The sequence below is a fragment of the Phodopus roborovskii genome, unplaced genomic scaffold (genome assembly GCF_943737965.1).
Source record: "Phodopus roborovskii unplaced genomic scaffold, PHOROB, whole genome shotgun sequence".
In the NCBI taxonomy this organism is placed as follows: domain Eukaryota; kingdom Metazoa; phylum Chordata; class Mammalia; order Rodentia; family Cricetidae; genus Phodopus; species Phodopus roborovskii.
In genome coordinates, this window is record NW_026126418.1 from 61,710,668 (window position 1) to 61,724,277 (window position 13,610).

Consider the following 13,610-nt stretch of genomic DNA (forward strand, 5'->3'; position numbering starts at 1 on the left):
GCTTCCTCACCTTCCTCTATGCCTATTATTCTTAGGTTTGGCCTCTTCATGGTGTTCCACATTTCCTGGATGTTTTGTGTTATGGATATGTTGGATTTATGATTTTCTTTGGTCGATGAATCTATTTCTTCTAGTTTATCTTCTGTGCCTGAGATTCTCTCTTCCATCTCTTGAATTCTGTTGGTTATGATTGTGTCTATAGTTGCCGATTTTTTGCCTAGTTTTTCTATTTCCAGCATTCCTTCAGTTTTTGTTGCCTTTATTTTCTCTATTTCAGTTTTCAAGTCTTGAACTGTTTCCTTCACCGGCTTAATTGTTTTTTTTTTTTTTTTTCTTGGCTTTCTGTACTTTCCTTAAGGAATTTGTTCATTTCTTCCACTTTTTTGTTTGTTTTTTCCTCCATTTCTTTAAGGGATTTTCTCACATCTTCGTTGAGGGCCTCTATCATTTTTATGATGGTAATGTTTAAGTCGTTCCCTTCTGCTTCCTCTGCTTTGTTGTTGTGTTCCATTCTAGTTGGTGTAGATTCCCTAGATTCTGGTGGTGTCATGCTTGTCTTTCTGTTGTTAAGTGTTTTCTTGTATTGCCTTCTTCCCATAGCTTCTTCCAGTAGGTGTTGGTGGGGTCTCCCCCTCTCTCTATGGTACTTCTCTGGTGGGCTTATGTGGGTCTGAGATTCAATATCTGTAGCTCTGTGTGGTCCAAGCTCTCTAGGATGTTTCTCCGCAGACAAGGACCCAGGGATGGGGTCAAGGAAGAGTATCCAGTAGAAGATGCCAGCAGGTACTCACAGTGGTCCAGCAGAGATAGGTGGATCTCAGGGAGGGGCCTGGCACTCCAGCAGAGGACTGGAGGTGGGGTCAGAGACCAAGCAGGTGAAAATTACAGGTGGTCCTGTGTGGGTAGTCAGGTCTCCTTTGTTCAGAGTTGCTTCGAGAAGTCCCTGAAGCAGGGTGGACTGTTGGCTCCACCCTCTGTCCCAGTGCTCAACCAGAGCAGCAGGACCGTGGGTAGGGTAGGGCACATGATAGGGTGAGGTTTGCTCGTGGTGTGGTTGGATGGGGGTGTATCAGAGCTCCAAGGGTGCTCTTGATGGGGACATGAGACAGGAGCAGTTTTATTTCTTCTTCACCTAACTAGAAATCTGTCTGTCTGGACTGTCATTTGAAATATTTAACTTTCTGAGACACTATCTCCCATTAGTACAGAACACTACACATTTATGTTTAAAAGCCTTCCATGCAAAAATCTAAGTTGAAATTACAGCTTAAATACTTCGTTTTAGCTTGAATGATACACCATTGTGTAGATAATTCAAGACTGTTGAAAATTGTACTAAAAATTGATTCTCCAAGTTTGTAAAATCCAATATTCTATACTCCAGGCAATCTTCATATTGCTCAGTCTCTGTAAATTAGATTATTCTTGAGATTATATTTAAGTCAAGGCAAGTTGGTCTTCTCTTTACAAATGCAATTAAGTCTCATGAGTGGAAATCTTGTTAACTATTGTCAAGATAATTGAAATTGATTTGTGTTTACTAAACATTGTGAATACTAATCAAATATTAAACACTCAAGTGTTCCAGGTGCATTTAAACCTTCGGCAGTCTCAGAAGTGCTTGAAAAGATTTCTTGTTCCAGAAGTCAGCATTCTGTTTCAACATTTTCTTCAAAATATATTAAGAGAAATGGAGAAGTGCCCTTCATTTCCTTCATGCAATTCTCTTAGTCAGGAAGTATTTGGAATCAATCCTGAGATCAAGTTATTTAGGTTTTCTTTCCATTTATGCAAACAACAAGCCTACTTTTCCACTGCTTCATTCCATTCCAGGTTTGCTGCTCTCTGCAAACTCCACAGTTGCAGAACTCCACAGACTAGGTCTTATAGGAGACAAATGTCACCAACCATTTGGAATTTAGGTTGGAGATAATGTCTAGCATCTCTCACGTGTCCTGGCCTAGTGACTTGGCTTGCTGAAGTAGCTTTTTCTTAATGGGATAGATGCACTGGCTCTATGAGCTTAAAGAAACTCTGTGATACAAAAATAAACCCATCACAGTCATTGGTTTTGAGGAAATTTTACAGTTGTTATTTAACCTGCTCCCTTATGCCCTGCAATATTCATTAGCAGATTCCTCTGTTTATGGCAGATATTATATGGAAATGGTTATGGGAAGCAAGCAGATGTAACTACTGAAATAAATTAGCAATAAAGTTCTGCTTTTTACAGATGGTTCTATCAAATATGCTTTCTCCCCTTTCATATTAACATGCATTTTTCTTTCAACAGAAAACTTTTCTATACTGACTATGGAGATGTTCCCAAAGTAGAAAGATGTGACATGGATGGGATGAACAGAACAAGGATAGTTTATTCTAAGGCAGAACAGCCAGCCGCCCTAGCATTGGACCTCATCAACAGATTGGTTTATTGGGTAGATCTCTACTTGGACTATGTGGGAGTAGTAGACTACCAAGGAAAAAACAGGCTCACTCTTGTTCAAGGTAGACAAGTAAGTACAATTTTGTAAGAAATTCAACTGTCATAATAAACTAAACATATGGTACACTTCTAAAGATTAAAATTGTAGCCTTGAAAATATTTTAAAGATAAGGTTTAATAGCTCAAAAACTTAAGATGCATATTTTATTTGGGAGGATGTTTTAGTCACAATGATACTAAATCATGCCCATTGTCAGGGTCCTCTAAGGGAATATAGTGAATGTGTGTGTGTGTGTGTGTGTGTGTGTAAAGGAAATTTATTAGAGTGGCCTATTGTCTGTGATTTGGTTAGTACAACAATGGTTGTTTCCTGATGGAAAGACAAGGAATCCAGTAGAGATTGGATGTCTGGGAGGTTTCACAGAGAGTTTCTAGTCTTCACTCTAGGTTCGAATCACAAAGACCTATGTTCTAATATCAGCAAGGGAATGCCTCAGCAATTCGATTGCTGACCTTGCTTGCCACAGTGATGATAAACCGGCAAAACAAACAAACAAACAAGCAAACAAAAACAAGCTTTCTTCTTCCATGTCCTTTTATTTGAGCTTGTTCTACCTAAGACTATCCTGTTTGGTTGGGGGGGGGGGGTCCGTCTCAAATGATCCAGTAAAGAAAATCCCTCACAAGTATGCTTGTAGTTAATCCCAGATGTAGCAAAGTTGACAGCCAAGATAAGCCATCACAATCATGACCCTATAGATGCCTCTTGCTTCTTTTTTTTCTCTGTTGAGAGCAAACAAACAGACAAAAGACCAGGATGCAAAAGTGCTATATTAGCAGGAGAGAGAGAGGGAGTTCCTTAAACAGGACAGATGTCATGGCCTACTTTCTGAAACTAATTCAAGCCATTTATTAAAATGGAGCTGCACCACCATCTGTCTCATGGGATATTAAAAATAGTTTGCTAACAAAAGCAAATGTGTGCTCACAAAAATATCCTAATTATTTTAATAGTGCTAGACATAATTTTGCTGACTTATTTGTGTGCTTCCTCAATGAGAATTTTGTGAAATTTCAAATATCATATTTCTTGCCTATACATAAAGGTTTTTATTTTCCTTTTTGTTTTCTAGACAATGATCCATAAATACCTTAATATATCTTTTCACTGATATTTTCCCCCATATTTATCTGACTCTTATATTATGTCAGTCTCTTGTGAGGTTTACAGTGAGTTGGTAGATTTAATGATTGCATCTCTTTGATTTCTGTTATACTTTGAGGTAGAAATGTTCTTTAATACCCTTTACAGTGACTTTTTCTCTCAACATCTTTATAATGCTATTTATTCTCGTTAATGAATGAAAATGTTGACATAGAACCTATCTGGTGTTGGGACAATTGTTTCCCTCATACCTTCAACTGTCCTAAAGAGCACAGTGTCTTTAGCTGACCTTGGTTATGCCCTTCCATGTAATTAATTTCTAAGATGATCATGATAGACTTTATTTTCCATTAAAAATTGAATGGGTAATTCATATGGTTTTCATCCTCATTACTTTAAAATACCATAGAGTTGGCTTAATGGTTAAGAGCATGAATAGCACTTCCAGAGGGCCTAAGTTCAGTTCCCAGCACCTAGGTATGTTGTTCATAACTTCTGAGTCAGGAGTCTGATACTATCTTCTGACCTCGGTAAACACTGCACTTACATGCACATATCCACACAAAAAATGCAAATATATGCATGTTTTAAAAAATAAATCTTTTAAATGTTAGTCTTTTAAATGTATTGCCTTCTCTCTACCCCCTCATTATTACTTTTGTTTTATTTGTTTACGTTTGTGTTTTCATGGGAGCACTATGAGACTGAAAGCCAGATCCCTCAGAAACAAATTACAGGTGCTTGCAATCTTTGAGCTTATTAGAATAGTGTTGTGATTTAATCTCTGATCCTCATGAGTATGCAGTAAGTCCTCTTTACTGCTGTGAAATCCCTATATCCTGTGTGAGGGCAGTCTAGAGGCTTATAAGTGCACATTTATGGAGGCCAAATATTGACCTTAAGTGCCCTTCTCTCGGGTGCCATCCAGCATGTTTTGAGGCAGGTTCTCTGGCTGGCCTGGAGCGCTTCAGTTCAGCTAGATTGTCTGGGAAGACTATATGGAGCCACCTGACATTGGCACCCTAATTCTAGGATGATAAACCCACATTCTACATTCATGCATTTTCTGGAAATTAGTAAAGCAAGTAGTTTGACAATTGAGGCAGACTCCCAGCTATAGAATGCTTAGAATGCTTAGTTATCCTTTTTTTTTTTTTTTCTTATTTCTGTTGCCTGTGTTTGGCTGGCTCCTTTAACATATGCAGAGTCTGGCACCAAGTAATCCGATGTAGATATAGTCTTTAAAGTTTTAAAATATAGAAACAGATTTATATGAAGAAAAGTGAGGAGCTGTTGATAAAGCAGTTTTTGCAAAGTGAACAGATTTTTCTACCTTGGCCAATTGTCTTTTATGTAGTTATGGTTTCCTCTCTAGGTTGTGAACTGATGTCTTTTACAAAATAATATTAGAACATCATAATAACAATCACAATATGAGGAGGTCTCACACCCTGACAAAAACAGGGGAATGCTGCTTGTTTATAGCTTTTAATGTGAGGAAATCTTTTCCTAAATCAATGATAGTCCATTGCTTCATTTGTTGGCTATTAAATCAGCTGTATGAAAAATGATACTAGTAAATACACATGTCCCTTCCCTCACAGCATAAGCAGTTACTAAGATGAAACAATGGGCAGTTATTTTGAGCTTAACATGGATCAAACCTTTATGTTAATCTTGCCTTTCATTTCTATACTGGACAAGAAGAAATAGACAATCTTGAAAAAACATGAAAGCCAGTTTTCTTTTCCTCACACCCCATAAAAGTACGAGGGTATTACAATGGCTCATCTAAGCTAGAACTATAGAACTGGCAAGGTATTTTATTAAGAAAGCTTTACAAATCTTTATTAGTTGTTTTTACAAACAAAATATATACTCTCAACTGAAGACCTTTGTATTTTAACAGAGTTCACGATAGTGTCTCTAGAAATGGTGACTGACCAATGGTTCTCATAAGAATCCTTAATATATCTAGTAGTAACTCCAGTTATCCAGACCAGAATCATTTTAAATTGTGTATTATTTAAGAAAAGCCTTACTCTCCATTCCCAGCAGTTCATAAAACTAGGGTCTAGTCTCCTTTCTACTCTACTGGAAGATTCTATGAACTTCAAGAGCTCAATTCTTACTTCAATACACATACCTTTACCAAAACAGAGTTACAGTGTCAAGATACTAATCTAATTGTATCAATAGGCATCATAATGGCATTTGACTTGCCAGTATGAATAGGTTTTAGAAATCATGACATTTTTTAGTGACATGATGAAATTTTATTCACCATTATTGCACATATGTGATTTCTTTATATACTCCACACTGCAAAAAATATTAGCCTAATATAACTTAAGACAAAAATGTGACTTTTACCATATGAAACAAATATTCAAAGTTGCTTACTTCTTAGATCATTAGGACATAGCTATGATTTTACAGTGCCTAAGTATCTATGATTATATGAGCAAGTCGCCTATAAAATTTCTCAAATATATGAATTCTGACAAAGCAAATTAATGAATACATTTCAATGTCTGGTTCTTGCTAGTTTTGACAGAAACTATAAAGCGTATATTCCTGGTGAAACATGAATATAATTATTTCCCATGCATATAAAACTATTTTATCCACTACTGTGTCATATCCTCCACTAAAATGAATAGAAATTATTGGAATGTTTCTTTGAAAGAAAATAAATAATAATGTCTGACTGACTCTGGACATTTTTCACACTTGTAATACTAGTTTTTCTTTCACATTAGAAGCAGCATAATTAAAAGTCTTAGCTATGTTTGATGCTCTTGCAGGTTAAACATCTCTATGGTATAACTGTGTTTGAAGATTATTTATATGCAACCAGTTCTGAGAATTTCAATATCATACGAATAAACAGATTTAATGGAACCGATATTCAGTCAATAATTAAAATGGAAAATGCTCGAGGAATCCGAACCTATCAGAAAAGAACTCAGCCAACAGGTAAGCCATTGGAGATGCTTAATCGCCTCCATAACATCAGCTGCAATGGGAACATAGTCCTTGTGCTTCTGTGTGGTTTTAAAGAGGGTATCATAAATTCTCTGTTTTGACAGCAAAAATATGCTTGTCTGCTTGATAGAATAGATAGAGCTCACTTCTCAAGTCTAAATGACAAACTGCTCAGCTCCTATCAAATCATTTTTACAACCATGGGATTAAAATGATGCCTCAGTTTGGTCTCAGCAAGGAGCTCTCCATTGTGATGTATGTAGACAGGCAGCTCAGATGCTAAGGTTTATTTCTGGATTTCACTATTACTTTTTGGAGTCAATATTCAGACCAGGTTATTTGTTGTGGCACTTGCCTGGTGTCAACTAGTCATAGGTATGGTTCTCCTGATTTAATACCCAAATAGCTTTATATTTTTAAAAATGTCCATTAAAAACCTTAAAAAGAATAGCATTAGTTTTAAGTGTTTTCAAAAGACACACCATAATTATTTTTATGGTAGGTAAATAATGCTACTCAGCAGCCCAATTTAGGCCCAGTTATATAGCATTATTTTAAAACAGAACATCACTACCTTAGATGACTATCTTTCTATATTTATGTCCCAATTTAAAACTAACCTATATTATTAAACATCCGTGTATATGAATCCATCTGAGGCAGTGTACTGTCACAAACAGATTTGAAACAAATTCAATTTTTAACTTTGCAGACAAGTTTATTAGAATTTGATGTTAGGTTTTCTGTATTTACTATTTATTCAAAGGCAATTATCATGCACCAAGATTTATTCTATATACTGGGAATATACTAGTAAACTAAACACAAAGTATTTTTCTTTTTTTGCCTTTATTGAACTTACATCCTAGTGGAGACAATACTATATAAAATGTATATGTAAATTATATTTTTCATTAGAAACAATAACTACCACAGAAGAGAAGGGCAGAGAAAGAATATCTAGAGCATCAGGTATGGAGAGGTTAAAATTTTTTGTTGAACAGGCAAAAGCATTCTCACTAGAAAGATGCTGCTGAATTCGTACTTCAAAAACTTGAATAATGAAAAGCATAGTGATCTCTGGAGTGACCAGTTTGCAGAGAGAGAGAGATCTATAAGCTCAAAGCCATGGGTGATTCACGGTTAAATTGCCAAGGAATATCCAAGAGTTCTATGTCTGAAGAAAAATAAATAAGGACAAGAAATCAGGAAACAAAATTGGGAAGCCATAGATTATGTAGCAAGGAGGAGCTTGTAGAAATTCTAAGAAACAATTCAACAAAATATCATGATATGTGTGGTCTTTATGAACAATCCATAAATGTATGGAACTGACAACAGGTTGTTCGGGAAGGCAGATGATTAAAAAAGGTGGTAGATTGTTCCAAGACAATAGTAGTCAAATAAAGAAAAGTAGGAGTTAAATTCTGGATTTATGAACATACCTTGGATGGGATATAAAAGATAAAGTGTCAGGAATAATGACAATTGTTTAGTTAAAAAATTTGAAAGAGCATATATTGTAAAAATGAAATATAAAAAAAATTTAGAAGTGAAGATTGAGTTCAGTCTTTTGGGTTATTTCAGATGTCTATTATAAACTTAAATGTGGATATTAAAAGATACATGCATGTACAAAACTATGTGTTCAGTGGGGAAGACCAGGTGAAGTGATTGACATATAAGCAATATTTAACACCATTATAATAGCTGCGAACACTGAGGAAGTATGTTTATGTGGATAACTGTTGCAAATAATGACATTGGAACACAACATCAGTAAGTCAAGAATGGAAAAATCAAACAATGACACCAAGGACCAGTTCAGAAAATCCAAGTGACCTTTGAACTTAACTCTGTGAATCTGTGAAGCATTGGACAGTGACATTTTTATGACACTATGCAATTGAAGTTGGTTTGAAGGAGGCTGAAGGAATGGAGATGCAGAAAGTGAGCAAAGCACGTTGAGAACCACGAACCTTAGGTTAATGAGTACAATGAAAAGCTAATTCTTTTCTGAGATGCATAAATCCTGGAACACTTGCATGCTTATAGTCAACAAAGAAAGAAAATGTGCTAATGAAAAGGAAAAAGGGAAGTGATGATGATGACAGGATGTTTTATTACCGAAGCTACTCGAGAAGCCTTAAGACATCACTCATCTGTAAAAGCATTCACCAAAAGAACCAAAAGAACATTTCGCTCAATTTTTTTTTTTTCATCTTAGAAAAATGATGGACACAGAAAGAAGATGCTATTATTTTCAAAGTAAACCAGTTTGGCTGTAAAATCAGTCATGATATTCACCTCACTTTCAACTAAGAGCTGATATAAAGTGTAATTCTAAGAATAGTCAGGCTTTTACAAACACAGTGAAAATATTTCATCTCTTTGACCATAATCTTTCTTATTCACATGGTCACATTTTGTTCCTCTCTAATTCTAAACATTCATGAAGCACATTTCATGCCATAATTTTCTTGGGGAAATTCAGCCTCCAATTTTCTACAACTCCAGCCATACACACACTTTATTTATTAGCAGGGTTCTCACAATAGCAATATACTTTAATATTAAAAACATCTGTTGTAATTTAAAGTTTCTCAATAGTTTAGATAGTACAAAAATCCTGTCTCTTCCAGTGTGTCTGCCCATATGCTGATGGTGGCAGAGAAGAAACTTTGCTCACGTCCCTACAGTGGGATCATTTTTCTATAATTTTTAATGCTTTTTTATCTTTGATTTTAAATATCATTTAAATAAGCACACAAAGCTTGTTCCTAAAACAACAAAGCATGTTAGTTTTATTTGCATTTGTATGAACACATTAATATTTCTCCAATTTTTAAAAATTTATCCCAAGGATGTTTTGCCAATCCTTTCCCTATTGTATAGAGTTTAATATTTGTTCCCATGTTATGATAGTACTCAATAGTGGAAAATATAACATTCTGCTAAGATTCCATGTTCTTACTTTATAAGTTTTACACATAATTGCCTTGCCTTGTGTTTTTTTTTTTTTTTTTTTTTGCCTTTTTTTTTTTTTTCTGTTGTAGTCAGAAGCCACGCCTGTGAATTGGATGCACATGGACTGCCAGGGGGCTGTTCACACATCTGTCTGTTCAGCAGCAGTTATAAGACAAGGACCTGTCGCTGCAGGAGTGGCTTCAACTTGGGGAGTGATGGCAGGTCATGCAAAAGTATGTTGTTAAACATTTTTTCCAGCAGGCACCACTTCACAATACATTGTTTTTTGTTTGGTTATTTGGTGTTTTTGTTGTTGTTGTTGTTTTTTAATTATCAGCATCAACATCGAAAAGAACCAGAGACTTAATGTGAAATTTGTCAGCAAGTATGTGTAATAGACAGTCTCCCTTCTCAAGCCAGGGTTTACCTGTATTTTAGGCAATGAGAATGAGGTACTCATCAGGCTGAATAGCTACCAACCTTGCTCACCTTAGGGAGCCATCAAAGAATGTTTTAAGGAAATGCTATTTTAGTTTTTAATTTACTGAATGGGGTTCATGAAATGAACCATATTCATGGTTGTCTCTATTTTCCTCTTATCTAAACCAATATGATCCTCAAAATAATTGTCTTCTTTGACTGACAGGAGTCCCCATGTAGCAATAGTGTACCAATGCACACCTTCCCACAGTAGCAATGGGACTGAAGTTTACTTCATTATTTCATGTTTCATTAGTAATGGTAATTTAGTATCAATCCATTTAATGATTTATCAAAACGTCACCAAAGATTATAAGCTGTTATAAGTTTTTATTTTTTTATGTTTTTTTAAGATTTGGCACAGTAATTTAATGATTATTTTCAAACATAATAACAATTTTTAGAAGAAAAGAAATAAACAAAATGCATGTTTAACTTGTGTTTTTGTATTTGAGTTAAATGGTGGGAACATAAAGATATCTGGACTGAAGTTAATGAACCTGTCTGGATAAATGAGGTCCTAGATTTGAGACCTACAGATAGAAGCTGAGTGTGTCTGCACAACGTATAGCATAACTAAATGGACTACTGTCTTTGAGAAAGGATAGCATGTCATGAAAAGGTATAATCACATACACGTATTCACACCATGTACACAAACATCATTGGGGGAAACCCTGAGCTCAGATTTGCATTTCATAGAACTTTGTCCTTTTGGTGCATAAATCACCACAAACAATTCTAGCTATACTAAATAAAAATAGATTCCATACAAATTGATTCTTGATCTTTCAAACTCCATAAGCTCCCACTAGCAGGAAGTCAGCCACCTGGCACTATCAAAGGCCAGGGCAACAGCAATCCACAGAGGGAAAGGTTAATGTAAAAAACAGAATGTTTTATCTGAGGTCAGGGGGTTAGGAAGCTAGAAATGAGTTTACTAATTCCAGAATGACATCATGTGTGCCAACCTTCCAATTCATGTGGAGGTGCCCTGTCTCTTTCCTTTGTTATTCCCAAGGGTAAATTGCCTGAAGAACACTATAATGAAAACACATAAGTTTTCTACTGGATGTTTATCTACATAGAAACTATAAAGAGACATTTTCCTACACTTTAACTGTAGAATGGAATTATGAACTTAAAACCAGAAGCCAACCTTTGTCACAGTCTGTAATTAAATTTCAATTCTGATTGTATATAGAACACACACACAAAAAAAAAAAAATAAAATAAAAACCACACACATGCGCACGCACACAGAGAGAAAGAAGAAATTGCAAAATAGGTATGAAGGAATGCCAAAATAAGAAATGTAAGTACCATTCTTACAATATTAAAGGTCACATACAGAGAAAATATGTTTACCCATTAAACATTGAAAATTCATTAATAATATAAATTAAAATGTACTATGATAAGTACTTTACTGTTTCCTTACTACAATGCAGAATTATACTGGCATTTAAAAGAACATTTTTGGAAATACTTTAATGATATAACCAAATATCTATCAACTTAATGGTGCTAATTTTTGAAAAATAAACTAATAATTGGACATGATTTATGTCCAAAACCATTTTATAATTCCAAAAAAAATGAAGCTCCCGGATGAACTACTTTTATATCACATAAAATATTACTTTCTAGTAAAATACCTTAGAAATTTGATAGATATCAAGAAATTGTGAAAACACAGCTAAGGTTATTTACATACCTTATCTTATAATTACACCTAAAGAAAGGTGTGAAATAGTAGAGAAAAAGGAAAATCACATCTCAGTGCTAGGATAATATCATAAAGTCAATATTTAAATGGCATAGCAATCTTTTTATTTTTGTAAAGGGAACCATGTAAAGCTTTATATAGTCAATCAATACAGACCATAATTTAAAACTAATAATAATGTAAAAATTATTTATAACATGCAATGTTCCTTTTGCATAATTTAATATATATATTAAAACAAAGGAATTCAAGTTCTTAATGGTCTAGGAAGCAAGGGTTAGAAACAGGGTAAACATATAAAACTACATTATATATTTAGGTAAAATGCAGTTATGCATTCATCATTGTATGTAATGAATTTGTGCCAACAAACATTAAATATCACTGCAATATTTTATATATATATGTATGTTTAAAATACTAAACAGTGGTGAAATGTACAATATGAGATATTCCATGTGTGGTTATTTATTTTAATGAGAATAAAATTAATTTATAAAGTCCAAAAAGCCATTCAACTAGACAAAATTAAACCCTTTGATAATGGAAAATACATAGAATATTTAAACACGTGATTTATATAAAATTTTCTGATGGACACTACATGGCTATCTAAGAATTACATTTGTAGAAAAAAAAAACATAAAGCAGAAGAAAAGAATTTATTAGGACCTCAGACAGCTTGTCAGACTTTATTTAATGCCGCAGAGTTGTCATCTTTCATTTTGGTCACATGATCATGGCACAGTACCTATTCAATGACCTGATTTCAAAAGAAAGCATGTTCATTTTTTAAAGTGTAATTTTTGTAGTTCAAAATAGGGAAGTGGTAAGGTTTTTTTTTGTTGTTGTTGTTTTTTGGTTGTTTTTGTTTATGGACAGAAAAATTGCCTAGCTGCTTTCCTTCAACAGCTGTTCTTTGGACTTCATGGTACATTGTCTTTTTCTCAAAATGCTAGGTTTCTGAGGTAGTATAAGCAGCTTTTCTCTAGTAGTTTCCAAATAGCTGGCTTCCTGGAACACCAAACTCAGTTTAGGACATTAGGTTTGTTTTTTTTTTTTTTTTTTTTTTTTTTTTTTTTTTTTTTTTTTTGTGTGTGTGTGTGTGTGTGTGTGTGTGTGTGTGTGTGTGTGTTGAGGGATTCCTTTAAAACAAAAAAATCTGACTGACCTGAATCTGATCTGAAAGGTGGGAACCTGGACCCCAAATGTCAACAAGATTCATTAGCACAACACCTGAAATTTATGCAGTAGTTGTCGAACGCATCTGGCAAGTAGTGTTTATATACTTCCTCTATTTTGAAGCATCATCTACTAGACTTGGACACTGAAGAAACATACTCAGCCCAGATATAGCACAAAATGTTATGAGGGTTGTGCAAGGCCCTTCCCCATTAATAATAGCAGTAAACACATGTGAGGGTTGACTGCATTGCAAGTAAAGCAGGGAGAACCAGTGTTGCAACCTTTGAGAGATGTGCAAGAAAATTGCGGTGCAGGGTATTCACTGAAATTTTTCTTTGTGAGTGATGCAGTTGTCTTTAAATTACTCTTGCTTATTTAAAGAATGAAAGAAAGGAAGGAAGGATGGACGAAGGAAGGTAATAGGAAGGAATGAAAGAAAAACAAGGAAAGAAAAACCAAGGAAAGAAAACACAAAGGAAAGACAAAGAAAAGAAGACCACCATGAATTTGCATTTTAGTAGCTATGGAGGCTGTTTTTATTTGTTTAGAGATTTGGGTTTTTTGTTTGCTTCTATTGAGGCCTGTATTATACATCAGATTTCCCGACAGACAACATTGCCACCTCTGACATTACAATTATGCTGTGAAGT

The 13,610-nt window shown here is 34.7% G+C and overlaps 1 protein-coding gene across 1 annotated transcript in view; it reads left to right on the forward strand.

Annotated features, from left to right (window-relative positions):
- Positions 1 to 13,610, forward strand: part of LOC127221897 (low-density lipoprotein receptor-related protein 1B-like) — a 229,393-nt gene that overhangs the window by 134,225 nt on the left and 81,558 nt on the right. The window contains exons 4-6 of the mRNA XM_051183850.1: positions 2,294 to 2,516; positions 6,419 to 6,590; positions 9,656 to 9,799. Of these exons, the coding sequence (XP_051039807.1) occupies positions 2,294 to 2,516; positions 6,419 to 6,590; positions 9,656 to 9,799 (539 nt within the window). The remainder of the gene's footprint in view (positions 1 to 2,293; positions 2,517 to 6,418; positions 6,591 to 9,655; positions 9,800 to 13,610) is intronic.